This window comes from Poecilia mexicana, unplaced genomic scaffold (genome assembly GCF_051168715.1).
Source record: "Poecilia mexicana isolate PSO_F unplaced genomic scaffold, ASM5116871v1 scaffold_14, whole genome shotgun sequence".
Classification (NCBI taxonomy): domain Eukaryota; kingdom Metazoa; phylum Chordata; class Actinopteri; order Cyprinodontiformes; family Poeciliidae; genus Poecilia; species Poecilia mexicana.
Window position 1 is genome coordinate 21,760,282 of NW_028263383.1, and position 16,225 is coordinate 21,776,506.

Genomic DNA, 16,225 nt, shown 5'->3' on the forward strand with positions numbered 1-16,225 from the left:
TCATGCGGTGGTCTCCAGGGATAAGGGTCTTCCTGTATTTTGTATCCTGGGTGAGGTAAAATCATGCCGGTCTCTTGATTTGTTTAGTTGTATGATAGGTTAGTGTGAATATATGCAGGGCTTAAAGTAAAAAAAAGCGTTGCTATTGCCACAGTTTAATAAAAAGTGTCTTTGAATAGTGCAAACAATTGCTTCTAACAATACAATTAAAAATTACAATTAACAATACAATTAGCTAAACACTCAAACTTAAATAAGACTTCAGTACATTTCAATTCAAAACAAAATGTAAAATGTCTGTGCCCTAAAGGTTTGCCTTACAGGCAAAAATCCCTCAACATTAATTAAGACTCCTTTCAGTCAATGTTTCTGCAAGTAATTTAGAACATGCAACATTACCAACTAAATCAGTTTCTCAACCTTTTTCGGGCCAGCGCCCCATATCTCATATCCAGGTCCCTCACCGCCCCCCACCAAAGAATTTGTAGGCTACTTTGCACTGACTATTATTGTATTATTAATATTACTATCACTATTGTAGATGTTTTGATTTTTATGCTTGTTTCTGTATTTATCATCAAGATAATTTCCCAGAGAACAAAAAAGCCATGGGAATAGAAATTATTTTCACAGGTATCTATGAAAAATGCAATGAATGGACATTCAACTTAAAATCGGTAGGCCTAACAGCAGCCAATCAGAGTGGAAAAACTATTCTTATTTTGTGCCATTGTCTAGTTGTTAAATATTCCACAAAATGAGCAGATAAAAGATGAACAACATGCCAGTTTAAACTTTGATCTATTTGCAAAAAAACTGAGCTTTGCAACATTAAAACATGGATAGAACTGTAACTCCATTAATCATAACTCTTCTTTTCAGTGTTTGTCGGTTTCTGGTGGTGCAGCTCTGTGCTGCCTTCAGGAGAATGGGACATCAGAGTATCATCCATAAAATTTCACCCACATGGCATTTATTGTGCAAACCAGAGCTTTCAGTGGAAAAACAAAAGTTCCAGGTCCTTTTAATGCCATACAAATATGAGACGGAAACATGGATTATATCTTTATATAGACCTGTCTGTTGATTATAGATTAATAATTTTACTGGACAGAAATTACAAAGAACAAATCTGGTTCTTAATCAAATCCTAATGAGTCAAATTGAAAGTGTCATGGAGTCATCAGCCTCATGACATTAACACTGACATGAAAAATAATATTGAAGAAATAAATATATCAAATCTAATTAAAAACATGAATAAGTGATAAGTTATTTACTGTTATGATCTGTAAGATACATTTATTCTCAGTACTAGATGTGGTCTCAACAAACCCATGGCACTTCAACAATATTATTTTACCTTTTATCTGGAAATGGTGTCTGTTTATTCTTGCCATACAGTCTTCTCTATTAATTATTACTCAAAAGGTCTTGCCATACCAGTTTATTCCTCTGTATTTACTTTACTTTCTTAGTTCATTTTTGCATTTTGTTCTTCGTTCATTTCCATTTAGTTTCCTTTGATTAGTATTATCCTCTCTTGGTTTATTGCTATGTCCACTTTAGTCTCTTTCCTGTTGCTAGATTTATTTTATCGTTTATTGACGCTCACAACCAGTAATCTTCACTCATCACCTGCTGTGCCGCCTCATCGTCATGTATTTCATGTGTTGATTTTTCACTGTTCAGCGTTGGATTCTCTGTTTTTATGCCATAATTCACATCTAGTTCGTCGCTCTTTTTTATGTCCCGCTTCTCCTGTTTCAGAGTTTTGCGCAATGTGCGCGTTGTTTTTTTTTTTTAACCCCGTAAAGTGCAGGGCGGTCGGGAAACGTATCGATGGGGAAAAGGCAGACTGACATAAACCTTTTAAAACAACAGAAACAATTTTGGTATTCTGATTATTGAAATTTAAAAGTGCTGTGGTACCGTTGTACTTCTATTATACCCGTTTCATACCGGACCACTTACAGCACCGGTGTTAACGCTATAAAATGAACGCTCTCTATCGTGGCATCACGCATGAAGGGATTTTATTTAAATGGGTTCATTTTTCAGAGGGATACACAGTGAGGGTATCGTGATTTTAGTAATTACATGTTTATAAGAGCGATTTTCTGTTGTCCTTCCATGGAAGCGGGCAGCATCCAGACGGAAATAAAACACTTTTTAATATAAGCTGATGCTTTGACATGATCACAGAACTGCCAAAACATATGTACAGAAATCCTCAATAAATCATAAAATATTTGAAAATCAGTCACCAGACAAAGTGAATCACAGCAACGTCATCAGCCGGTGAGACGCTGAACTGATGCGATGAAGCTACTAGTAGCAGGAGAACGGAGCTACGGAGCTGCGCCAAGAAGCTACAAACACGGAATAGAAAAAGAGCTGCCATTGATACAGTTGCAGCCAAGCAGGGGCGGATCTACTGGGGTGGCACGGGGTGGCAGTTGCCACCCCAAACGAGAGCCTTGCCACCCCTGTTGCCACCCCAGCTAGCGACAATGAATTCAATAAATAGCTATGGCAAATCGGACATTAAGCGCATGTAACTCTTTTTTCCGACAACATTGAATGCAACACAATGTAACCTGACACCCACTGCTAAGTAGTGGGAAGTGCTAGAGAAGGACAGAGCGCCAGCAGCACTGATGAATATACTTTATTCTTAAATTTCTATTTTTTGTATTATTTACAGTTTATTCGTAGGTTGATAATTGTTGATTTTATTTATTTTTTGTTTTATTATTTTTCTTATTCATTTTCTAAATTTAGACAGGAAGTAATGTGGGTCAGTCCACTTTCTATAAGTGTAAGGGCCTGGCAGCCATTTGGGTTTGGGGCTGATGGTTTTTATCAGAGCAAGAGTGGTAGCATGAAAACAGAGGAAAGTTTGATCTCTGTAATTGTATGGTGAAAGAGGAAAATAAATCACCAAGAACAATCAATAAGTTTGGACATTGAACCTTCTTTTGCCTGTGTCGAGAAACATGACCCCAGTGCCTCAGTATTGGCTTGGCAAACAATCAGAAGTGGTTCTGTCTAGTTTGGTTCTTCACCTGTTTATCAGCTTTATTGTACCTTCATTGTGGCGCACTGCAGCTGCTGCAGTTCCTAAAAACAAGCGACAAAAACTGAGCTAATCCCCTGTGTTCGCAAAACTTGGTGATATTTTTAACAGTCGTCAAACTACGGCTCCTACAGTATATTTAAAATAAAACGATTGACCAATATAAATAGAAATTCGCCCCTTCTTACATCTTGACAGAACTAACGGTAACTAAACTGTTTATAGATTTGTATCATGGAGAATATATCAAACATCAGTTTTCTAATCTTTATTTTAAGTTGTATTTAATAGATATATCTAATAATAAATGATGGTGCTACTAATATTTTCGTGACAGATTTCTCCTTGTCTTTATCCCAATGGATAAAATGGTTTTCTGGACACAATGAATCACATAGTGACCAATAGGCGCTGTCCAGTCCAGTAATACATATCAATTAGCAGGAGTATGAAAGACGTAAAAATAATTAACTATACTACATTAAGAAATTGTATTTAAGCCTCGGTGCTACATGAAGCTCATTTTGAAACAATGCAAGTGAAAAATAGTATTTTGTGTATTATATATATATATATATATATATATATATATATATATATATATATATATATCACCCCTGAAAATATCCCTGCCCCCCTCTTGCCACCCCATAAATATTTTTCTAGATCCGCCCCTGCAGCCAAGCATGATTTAATGTTACACAATACAGTTTTAGGAAGTTGCTCAAAGTCTAAACTGGTATTGTTGTGATTGTAAGGTATAAAGTTTACCTTCGACCAAACGCCCCCCAAAGAAATTCCAGCGCCCCCCTTTTGTAAAACTTTCCGCCAGCTTCCCGTCTTGTTCCCTTTCCTTTGCCCAGCGCCACTTGTTTTTAATTCCTTTCTCAAGTAAACGTGTTTCTTTACCGGGTGAGACAAACTCCATCTTTTTTCATATCGCATTTGATTTAACCGCCGAACCAAACACATGTGCTTCTTTTCTACAAAACATTTTACAGTCATTGGTCAAGTACACGGGAGCTAGAATTCTGATTGGCAGACATCTTTGTCCATTATCTACAGTTTAGTTGAGGCGGGCAGTTTGGTCCAATGCTCGCTTTGTTTGAAAAGCCGGAAGTCTGGCCCCCAGACGGAGCTCTTTAAGCCCGGAGACTACAGTGTGGTTGAGGCAGACCATGAAGATTGGTTGAGGTGGACCGTTTGGTCAAAAGCCGGAAATCTGGCCCCCGGCTGGAGCTCTTTAAGCCCTGTATTTGTTTGATTGTTTGATGTCAGCTTTATTAATTTGTTTGTCTACTAAATGTTGTTATGATTGTACTTGGAAAGCGTTTGTCTTTGTCTTTGAGCTCAGCTGATACAATGACGACATCAAGGAATCCGGGCAGAAGAGAGAATAAAAACAAGTCAAAAGGTTTTAATTCTTCTTCTTCTGAATCTAAATTAACACTACTGAAGGACAAACTGACCTCTTTGCCTCACTTTCTTCTCCTACTACTCTCCAATTTGCATTAGTTGCTGAAATGTCAACTGTTAACTTTATGTTTTCTTTCAGTTTTTCCCTTTCATAGAACATACACTTGGTCTGGCGTTCTGTTTGGTTGTGGCACCTTACTGAAGACGGGCATTGGCTAAGATAATAACTAAATGGTCTCCCTCTGTTATTAAGTTTTTACTTTTCATTAACATTTAAACTACTCCTACATCAGTTCATCTGTTTCTTTTTTGTGTCCCTGCTCTGTCTTCTCAAACGCCCAGTCGGTCATAGTATGGCTGCTTGTACTGAGGCAGGTTCTGCTTCTGCTTGCTGTGTCGCTTCCTGTTATACGGAGAGTTTTTCCTCTCTACTGTCACTACATGCATGCTCAGTATGAGGAATTGCTGTAAAGTTAAGTGAATGAATGTTGGGAGTCAATGACACAATGTAATCTACTGGATTATTTTAGATGGAAACTTTTTAAACTAATTTGAATAGTAAACTGCTTAACCAAGTGTTTGATAACTAGGATCAAATGGAATACATACATGATTGAATGCCTTAAGCTGACCTGCTTTTAATTGGAACTATATAAATAAAGTGAACTGAATATGTTTCTTTCAAACACTGTTACATCTGTCTATCTGCCATAAAAATTTAGATTATTTTGCTGATTGTGAAAATCTCTCATGTTTATTAGAATAAGGATCAATAGTTATATAAACACAAATAGTCAAAACGAACTAAGACAAACTAAAGCAGCGCTAAAGAGTTTTCTAGTTCACACTGGTCTTTCTTTTTTACTTCACTCTTTTTCTGCAGCTGCTTCTCACATTAAATCAAGCAAAATGAAATGTTTCATAATGACTGCCACAAACATGCTGCAGAAACAGAGACAGGGCTGCAGACTGAGCTGCCAGCTGCAGACGGCAGATCATGCATTATTGAGTGGCTCTTTTATCGTAGTTCTAATGCTTTCAGCCCAAATGGCTGCGAGGAAAGAGAAGCACGTCACATCTTTAAACGGAGCAGCCGTTGATCATCATCAACGGATCACAGAAAGTTGGCTGATGACTTGTAAATGTGTAAATTTAGCTTCATGTAAACACATCAGCTGACTCCAAGTCCCATCATGCAACTTTAATCTGATCTGCAGGCATGCAGAAATGACAGGTTAACACTGCAGTGCTTTCCACATGCATAAAGGAGAGCTGAGAGATATAAACTATGGATCGCATCAAAATAGAGAAAGGAAAACATCTTAAAATGAATGCAAATGCAGCTTCCAAATCCTTCTGCTTGAAGATCCATCAAAACCTTCAGAGTGGAGCTGCAACCAGACATCATTCTACTGCATCTGAACCATTTTCTCCTTTCATAGTAAAACCCAGTGTTTACTGTTACACTGTGCAGGTCAGAGATTAACTAACACAGACTGGAAATTTGTCACAAAACAGCTAGCTAGAGAAGTATCAATCTAACTAAAATAGTTCCATATTTGCATAAAATGTTACACAGCAATTTTTTTTACTGACTTAATGTGTGATTTCTTTTTAGCAACTGGACTAAAAATATTTCATTTTCATGCACGTTTAGTGAGTTGACAACATAACCAATATACAGAAATATAATTTTCTTACTCTTTGACTTTGTAATGTAATTTTGAAGTTGAATTTCTAATATTGTATAAAAAAGGTCAAGATGTTAAATGAAAAATCTACAAACTGTGCCAGTTTAAAAAAAATCTGATTCATTGTCAGTACAATTATTCTGTCTGAGCTTTTGAATGTAGTGCTGCAGCTTTTCAAACTCCACAACTCAATTTTATGTCAAACTTAGCACATAGCATGTATCCAAGCAGGTGTCCAGTGATTGATGTTTATTCAGTTCCCGAGGTGTATGAAGCTGGTCTGGGTTGACATCTAAAAGATACTAAAGATGACTGGTTTCAGCCTCCACTGCAGAAAGCAGCAGCAGCAAAATAAATATGAACTACTGAGACTCAGAGGAACACTTTAAACTCCTCCAGGCGTAACTGCCTCTCCTTCTGACCAGTACGAACCTCAATGCAGCACAGCACAGACAGAAAGATGAGATCTATGTTCAGCTTGCTGCAGACAGGAGGAGGTCCCTGCAGGATGACGCCTGAAATATTTAAAACTTGTTGGAATTTCAGGTCACAAAAATCCAAACACTTCCGTTTATCATCGTCGGCTCGATGCTAGAAACCATTCCTGAGATAGCTCCAGTCATCAGCCAATCTGAGCTTCTCCCACTTTTTCTTTCATGAACTATGGGAGCATCTACGTCACACACACCTTCAGTGTGGCGCAGATGCTTTAAATATTTTATTTCTCGATTTTTTTCTGATGAACAGTTCTCATCAGCCTGACCTGGCCCATGCTGGAATCTCCAGTATATAAGGGTTCACATGAGTACCACAGCGAGGCCTGAACACATCTGAGTTAAACTGATGGGGAAGAAGAAGGAAGTACTGTTGTCATGGAGATTTGGTGTCAACCTTTGTTGCAGAGGATAAAAAAAGTGAAAAAGCATCTTATACCCACTGTTAAGCATGACGGACGACCTGTGATAAACCCAGACACAGCAGCTGGAAGTCAATTTAAAGAGCCCTCCACACTTATTTACACTTCTGCTGAAGATGGATTTAAAACGCCCAATAATAAATTAAGCTTTCATTAAAGTCGTATAATATTAAACAATACATTGTACAATATTATACGACTTTATAATATTAGTCGTAATATTATAAATATACTGATATTTATAATATAGTCGTATATTACACGACTATATAATATACGACTTTCATATTATAACAATGAAAGTTTTAATATTAAACAAATATTTCACTAATATTATATTTTGTATAATATTATACGACTTTAAAGAAAGTTGTTTAATAAATTAAACTTAAAGTTTAATTTATTATTGGGCATGAGTACAGTGGTGGGCACCGCAAATAAAAAAGTTAGTTGCGTTAACCCAAAAGCACTAATCAGAAATAGTAGTTACACTAATGCTAACACTAACGCTAATGCTAAAGTGCTTACACTACTTTCTGTTGAAACTACAGGGATCAATGGGTTCTGGATACAGAACATTGTTTGCTGCAGCGAAGCGCAGGTGGAGTCCTCAGTCTTCATCCACTTCAAAAGAAAAGGATAAATATAAACATCTAAATACTTGAAGACTTCTTAACAGTCGACAACTAAACTTCAACACAGATGTTGAAATTTATCCAACGGAAAGCCTACAAAACAAACGAGTGAATAAGCACTTTAGAATTTAATTAGGAAAAAAAAGTATTTAGGGGAAGCTAAGCCTGCTAAACATTTTGTAAGTATGCAAAAATGCTAAAGGGTTAAATGAAAACTTTGGTCCACTACTAGTGTATTAGGAGAAATGAGTCCACCACTGATTGGGTGAAAACAAACCAAAAGTTAATAAGCAAGTTTTTATTTTTAACCAAACTTACAGGAGATACAGTTACTGACTCCTCAAAGAGAAAAAAAACACAGAGGAGGCATTTTTTATTTCATACTGTTACAATAATTAAGTTGATGCCCATCCTTCCAAGTCATCCATCAGAGACAAAACCTAATGTTTCTATAGTATTTAGGGGTGAGCTGTAGAAAAGAGCAAATCCTGGACTCCAGATATTCATCATATCTATAATATACAGGTGCTGGTCATAAAATTAGAATATTGTGATAAAGTTCATTATTTTCCATAATGTCATGATAAAAATTAAATTGTCATATATTTTAGATTCATTGCACACCAACTGAAATATTTCAGGTCTTTTATTGTTTTAATTTTGATGATTTTGGCAAACAGCTCATGAAAACCCAAAATCCCTGTCTCAAAAAATTAGAATATTATGAAAAGGTTCTCTGAACGAGCAATAAAAATAATCATCTGAATCAACAAAGTAACTCTAAACACCTGAAAAAGATTCCTGAGGCCTTTAAAAACTCCCAGCCTGGTTCGTTACTCAAAACCGCAATCATGGGTCAGATTGCTGACCTGACTGCTGTCCAGAAGGCCATCACTGACATCCTCAAGCAAGAGGGTGAGAAACAGAAAGAAATTTCTGAACGAATCGGCTGTTTGCAGAGTGTTATATCAAGGCACCTCAGTGGGAAGTCAGTAGGAAGGAAAAAGTGTGGCAGAAAACGCTGCACAACGAGAAGAGGTGACCGGACCCTGAGGAAGATTGTGGAGAAGGGCCGATTCCAGACCTTGGGGGAAGCAGTGGACTGAGTCTGGAGTAGAAACATCCAGAGCCACTGTGCACAGGCGTGTTCAGGAAATGGGCTTTGCATGTCATTCGGAAATCAAAGTGCCAGACTCTGGAGGAAGACTGGGGAGAAGGAAATGCCAAAATGCCAGAAGTCCAGTGTCAAGTACCCACAGTCAGTGATGGTCTGGGTGCCATGTCAGCTGCTGGTGTTGGTCCACTGGGTTTTATCAAGGGCAGGATCAATGCAGCAGCTATCAGAAGATTTTGGAGCACTTCATGCTTCCATCTGCTGAAAAGTTTTATGGAGATGAAAATTTAATTTGGTCTGGAATCGGCCCTTCTCCACAATCTTCCTCAGGGTCCGGTCACCTCTTCTCGTTGTGTAGCGTTTTCTGCCACACTTTTTCCTTCCTACTGACTTCCCACTGAGGTGCCTTGATATAACACTCTGCAAACAGCCGATTCGTTCAGAAATTTCTTTCCGTTTCTCACCCTCTTGCTTGAGGATGTCAGTGATGGCCTTCTGGACAGCAGTCAGGTCAGCAGTCTGACCCATGATTGCGGTTTTGAGTAACGAACCAGGCTGGGAGTTTTTAAAGGCCTCAGGAATCTTTTTCAGGTGTTTAGAGTTACTTTGTTGATTCAGATGATTATTTTTATTGCTTGTTCAGAGAACCTTTTCATAATATTCTAATTTTTTGAGACAGGGATTTTGGGTTTTCATGAGCTGTTTGCCAAAATCATCAAAATTAAAACAATAAAAGACCTGAAATATTTCAGTTGGTGTGCAATGAATCTAAAATATATGACAATTTAATTTTTATCATGACATTATGGAAAATAATGAACTTTATCACAATATTCTAATTTTATGACCAGCACCTGTATAATGGTTTCAAGCATTGTAAAAGCACAAAACCCAAAAACAGCATGGCTTGTTTTTGGGTTTTGTGTAAATCAACATGTGTAACAATTATGACTTTAAATTGTTTCCTTTTTTCCTCCACTCTGAACTGATGCTTCAGAAATGAGAACAAAAAGAAACAGGTTTCCATATGTTTGTTCATACTTAGAGAACATCGGTGTTTGGGAACACAATATTTGAGCTCACAAAAATAAACAATGGCTTTACGAGGGAAAATAGGACACAGCACACCTTCCTTATCTGGCTCCACCAGGAAAAGGTAAAGCTAACTCTCTTAAACCGGCTTTATTGCAAACAAAAAGGTGTCATCCTGCTTTTTCTGTATTTGTGTTCACTCAAGCTTCAAGTTGATCTTACCTGCATGAGCTCCTGCTTCTCCTTCTCCCCGGAGCTGATGGCGTCTCGAATGGAGCGGACCTCGTTGAGGATGGCCTGCGCGTCCTGCAGCTTGTAACCGGATGGGCTGTTGGATACTTTCTGGTTAATCCTGGAAGACAGGAAGAAAAAGAACATTAAACAAAACCATCTACATTCATGTCAATGATACAAATCCAAATATGAATATAAAGGGTCACTTTGTCCTATATATTATTTAATTAATCAAGAATCTCTCCCTACTGTTCAGTTTGGGTTTTTTCTTGCTCGTGTGTATAGTTTTGTCTTTTATCTTGACTGTATTCTGGGGAACATCAATAAAAATAACGTTTGAAAAACAAAACAAAAAAAGCGATTATGCTGTAAAACGAACTCCAAACTACACTCAGAGTCAGCTCAGAAAGACCAAGAACTTTATGACATATATTTATAATGTTATTGGTCATAGCTTGTGATTTTTTTTTTTTTTTTGCTTCAGCTTTGTATTTGTTTTATTGTTTATGTTGCAGTAAACAATCATCTGAGAAAACTGCAGGAGCAGCAGCTGCTACGTAAAGCTCAACATGAACAAGTCATGCATTCATCTGAATAACCGGCCATTCCACATTCTTCCCGAGAAGGACGAGGGGAGGGAGTTTTGGGCTGAATGAGAGACACAGCAAGGGAGAAAACAAAAAAAGAGAAAGAATGAGGAAGTGAAGGAGGGAGGTACTGGTCTGTAAAAACTAATCCCCTTAAAGTCGTCCTCAAAGGTGGATTGAAAACTGCACGAAACGCATTTTCATTTACATGGCTCATTTTTTTGTCTTTGACCACATATCTACAGTTTTTAAAAACACGTTCCAATTTCTCTTTTAATTGGAATAATTGTAAAAGGAACTAGGGATATAGGGATCTTATTCCCTTTTTTTCCCAGAAGTCACGTCTCTCACTCTCTGTTGACGTTCCACTTCTTCAAATGGCGATTGGTCACCAAATGCCGTCCGACGATGCAACAGTAGAGGAAAGCCGTGCAGGAATGCTGTCCGACCGCTGCTCTTTAATCCTCCTGACACCCTCACTGTGCTGCAGGAGGCAAGGCAAACAGCGCAGCATTCCTTCTCAATTCAGCGTCCGAGCAGCACCCAAAAAAAAAAAAAAACGGAAGAGGAAAGGCTCCACTGCTTTCAGAGCTGCTGCAGTCGGAGACTGTAAAGCCGAGGTGTTTCCTCTCCAAACCGCATTCCTGAGCTCGGGCTCTGCTCAGGTGTTTATGGAGGCGTTATAATGTTTAATGGTTGGATGGAATGTGAGATAACCCAGGAGCAATAACTGAGGAGATAAGAAGCAGTTCACCTGAATTGGCTCGTCGACATTTTCACACCTATTTTAAGGTCCGTCAACACGTGCCGGTTCAAACTCCAACAAGTGAAAGTTTTTCCATTTTGTCCCTTCTGTCCCATTCATAAATCCCATCTTTTAGACTAAGGATGTTTCTTATACAGTCTTTCCTTGCAGAGAAAAAGACTCGGAGAGCAAACTTCACAGTAGTGAAAGTATTCCACAGCCAGCGCCGGATCTAGAAGACTAAGGGCCCCTGGGCTGGGTCAGTTTTGGTGCCTTATCACTAGGCCTGTCACAGTAACACATTTTGCTGGACAATAAATTCTCCCAGAAACAATCATTTTGAGACCATTTTCAACTCGTATAATAATAGTAATAATGGCTTGTTAATGCAAATATGGCCTCTCAAAGATCAAAAAAACTTTAATCTCTAAAGAATGTTTATTACTGGAACTGTAAAACATTTCATTTTAAATGTAAAAACTGAAACAAAAATATTTTAAATGGATTAAGAAGGCTCAGAAAACTAAATTGCATTAAAAAAACATTACCTTTGACATGGAAAACAGGCATAAAGTGGCAGGTAGTGCAAGCTAACTACTTCATACTGTGTGTCAAATGTTGGCAGCGTTTCTCAAAATGCTGGATTTTCAATTATATTGAAGGGGAGGATCTCTTTGTTTTGAAAATTATCATGCTCATTTTAATTTACCAAGCAAATAATTGATTTATTGCTTATTGTGACAGACTTGTCTATCCCAGAAAAAAAAGTATCTTATTCATGCAAAATCTGTAAGTTCGAATTGATGAACAGTTGTTTCAAAATGTATGATGGTCTTTTTTGAGTCTGTACACTCCAGTTAATTAATCTAATACTGAACTAGTTTACGATTATTTCCATAATTGATTACTCACGAGCAATCTGATTAATTGGGTTAGCCTCACAAAACTTTAGAAAAATTTGACTTGTTTATAAAAACCATTCAAGCTTGCAAAATACTTGAATTATTTTCCAGTTTTACATATCTTGCTTCAGAAACACCTGCCACCTTGAGAGCTGTAATAACACTTAATAACACTTAACACTTACTCTATGAGCGTCTCGAAGCCTTGCTCTTTGTACTGCAGCTCCTGCTTCATACAGGCCAAGTCCCGCTTCAGCTTGTTCACCTGACACAGAACAAACCCATCAGAGATGGAAATACCTTCTACTTTAGTCACAGCAATCCCTGCTCACATCAACCTTTCTATCAAAGTCTTTTATTCCTCATGTGGCCGGTTTAAACTGTTCCCAAACCAACAATGATCTATTTCCAGATTCTCCAGCGTGAGGATTTGATGATCAATCTATGCAGACATATCAGCTGTCCAAATGTAAATGTGAATTCAAGAACACAATGCAGTGTCTCTTACTCGACTTTTGGCTGTGGCGATTTCCGCTTTGAGAATATCTGGGTCATATTTGCTGGATGAGGACGACCTGGAATTTACTGCAGGAGGAAAAGAAACAAGTTAAAAAGATGTACCGTTTATGTTTATGTTACTAAAAAATAGCATGAATGAATTATTTACAATAACCAGTAAACATTTAACAGTAAAGAAAAAATGAAAAGGTACAAATTACATAAATAAATACAAATAAATGAATAATAGACATAATAAATAAGAAAATAAGAAGTAAAAATAGGGGAAAGAATAAAAATAATTAAAAATATATATTGTTCTATAATCTATAAAATGCTAAAAAATTATAAATAAATAAAAAAAAAAAACACAAAATAAGTGACAAAATGTACTTTTGTACATTTTATACAAAAGTAGCCAAATAAATCCTACATGGACAAGTCTAAAAAATAGAAAATGGAAGCAAATAAATTATTGTTAAACTAAAAGAAAAGAGAACAATAAGTTCTGATCAAGTAAATGTTAATTCTAAGGCTAACTTATTTTCAAAAAACATCAACTGCTGTTCTGATGCTAATTTCAACAGCGCAACTGGCCCACAAACTGATAAGCAGGGCCCCAACTGACATTTACTTCAATAATTGATTAATCACAATTAATTACGATTAATTGTTTCAGCTCTACTGAAAACCAAACTGTGATTCTTCTTCCACCTCTCGTCCACCTCACAGGAGACACCTGAAGCTAAGCTGATGTTGGACTCTGACTCACAGCTCGTCTGTGACGTGGACTTGTCCCTCCAGGCGTCGTTGAGCTGCCGGTACTCCTGCTGCGCCAGCTGCAGCCGTTGCTCCTTCACCTGGTAGATCTCCTTCTGGGCGCTGAGCGCATCCCGGGCCACGGCCAGATAGTCTCGGAGCATGGCCTCCTGCTCCCGCTGCCACTGGGCCCGTGGGTCCTCCAGCTGGGTCCGCTCTGAGAGCAAATCAGGTAAAACGGTTCACACCTGTCTGATTCAGGTGAAACAGGTGTTCAAGGTGCCAGAACGCCGACTCACTGGTGTTGTGGTCGACATAGTACGCTCCAACGACGGGGTCGTAAGCTTCCTCCCAGCCCACCGGCAGCTCATCTCCAATGCAGTCAGCGAATGTCAGAGGCTTTGTCTGCCTGAAAACAAACACATTCAGAACTTTAATGACATGACAGACAAACTCGGAAACATTCTCTCTGTGTTTTCCGTCTCTTTTATTCCCCAATCCATCCCAAACTGTTTGGGATGGATCTAAGCCTGTAACAATTAATCAGATTAATTTAGAAATCAATTAATCATTAAGTGGGGTATGCAGTCTCTTAAAAAGGGCATTTTCCAAAAAATACAACACGCTCGGAGAAGTAATTAAGCCAAAACGGTACAAAAAATGTATACTTTTTAGTGCTGCAATGATTAATTGCATTAATCAAGATAAAAAAAAACTACCTTTTTTTGTCTAGAAATATTTCTACTCAATACTCCTCAAGTGGCATAGCTTGGACTAGTTCAAATTCTTTAAGAGCAATCTCATATCAAGCACCTTTTGCAATCCAGTTAATTGGTTAATCCAAAAAAATAATCACCAGATCAGCACTACACTGTGTTGATGTTCAGTCAAACAGAAAGTGTTGAGATCTTCACATGCTGATCTTGGAAGTATTTTTTATCTGCAGATGCGTCCTTTGCTACAAGTAGTCAAGCGTACTGTAAAAGAAATGCTAAGTTATGGCATTTTAAGTAAAAAAAAATTTTATAGTCTGATTACAAAAATTAAATGATTTATGTTCTTATTTACATTTTTAATGTATTTCTAATATTGCGTACAATGACTGAGGTGAAAAATCTGCAGAATGTGTTTTTTTTTTATCCTATTAATCGATTAATCATCAAAAATAATCAATAATGGGTGTGCTGTGGTGGCGCAAGGGTTAAGCACAACCCATATATTGAGGCCTTAGTCCTCAACCAGCCATCGCAGGTTCGATTCCCGGCCTGGCGACCTTTGCTACATGTCTTTCCCAATCTCTCATTACCAACTTTCCTGTCAATTAACTATCAAAGTCCACTAGAGCCAATAAAACCTTAAAATAAAATCAATAACCAAAACAATCATTAGCTGCAACCTGGTTCTAATATGCTTTTTAAAAGTAGTGCAACCAATCTATCTGTCAACACAAATTAACAAAATAATGATTGGTGGCAGGCTGACATAAGTTTTAGCATGTTTAAAACAATGCTCAGGTATATTTGTGTGGGTTCATGTGAATAAAATCTTTTCTACTTTATTTTTATAAAGACTTTGCTACATGTGTACAAAGCCTCAGACACATTCCCTCCTTGCTTTACGTCTCTTTTATTACCCAAACCATCATAAATTGTTCAGATCTGGTATCAATTGAGGATGAATCTTAAACCAAGCAGCTCCTGGATGATGTTGACACAATACATTCATCCAAAAAAAAAAAAATCAACAAATTACCCTTCTATACTCAAGTGTTTAGATTTTTTCTGGTTAATTAACAGAAATCTGCGACATATAAAAACAGAAGAAGCAGCGGTGGTGTTGTTCTAAAAGTCTGAGTCAAATGAAACACGTGTCTCAGGCTAACTGTGTCTGTGAAGAGAGGATTCAGGGGGCAGGGGGTCCGAACGTCTGTTGTTCCTCTGAGTCCTCCATTCACCTCTGAGGGGGGAGGTGGAAGGAGAAAAAGGGGATGAGGCAAAAGTGGGGGGACCCATCTAAAGGGGCACAATAGGAGGAAACTGGCCCCTGGAATTCCACAAGTGATGCTGACGGATCGCCTGGAGGTTTCCATGGCAACCCCTGATACTACTGCACTACGGTGCTGAAATTCACCAGAACTGATGGAGATGAAAAGCAACAGCTTCATGTTAAAACTCAAATCACCACTGGATATTAATAATAGGGCTGGAGCCAACAATACTTTTAGTAATTGATTATTCTGACGATTAATCAATTAATTTGATTTTTAAAAATAGACACATTCTGTAGATTTTGTCATTTATCCACTCAAGCCGTTTTTATATATTATAAATGCATTAAAAGATGCAATTAAGCAAATAATTTAAATACAATAATTTTTTTATTGACTAAAATACAATAACATAAAACATTCCTTTAGTGAATTTGAACAAAGTGAAGCTAAAACCAGGCCAGTTGATGAGTTTTGGGGAAAACAAGTTCTTTTTATATTAAAAGCTAAATGCATAATATTTTGTACAGTTCTGGTTTAAATACTGCTCTGATAATGTTGGGTGTTTTCAGGAAATTGCCTCTTTTTGAGTCTGTATAGGCCAGTTAATGATTACTAAATTCATTGACA

At 37.5% G+C, this 16,225-nt stretch overlaps 1 protein-coding gene across 3 annotated transcripts in view; it reads right to left on the reverse strand.

Annotated features, from left to right (window-relative positions):
* wwc1 (WW and C2 domain containing 1) overlaps window positions 1–16,225 on the reverse strand; it is a 43,798-nt gene that overhangs the window by 17,270 nt on the left and 10,303 nt on the right. For all 3 annotated transcript variants that reach the window (XM_088012345.1, XM_088012344.1, XM_015013278.2), the window contains 5 exons: window positions 13,908–14,017; window positions 13,622–13,825; window positions 12,860–12,936; window positions 12,537–12,616; window positions 10,106–10,235 (listed from right to left, as the gene is read on the reverse strand). In XM_088012345.1, the coding sequence (XP_087868471.1) occupies window positions 10,106–10,235; window positions 12,537–12,616; window positions 12,860–12,936; window positions 13,622–13,825; window positions 13,908–14,017 (601 nt within the window). The remainder of the gene's footprint in view (window positions 1–10,105; window positions 10,236–12,536; window positions 12,617–12,859; window positions 12,937–13,621; window positions 13,826–13,907; window positions 14,018–16,225) is intronic.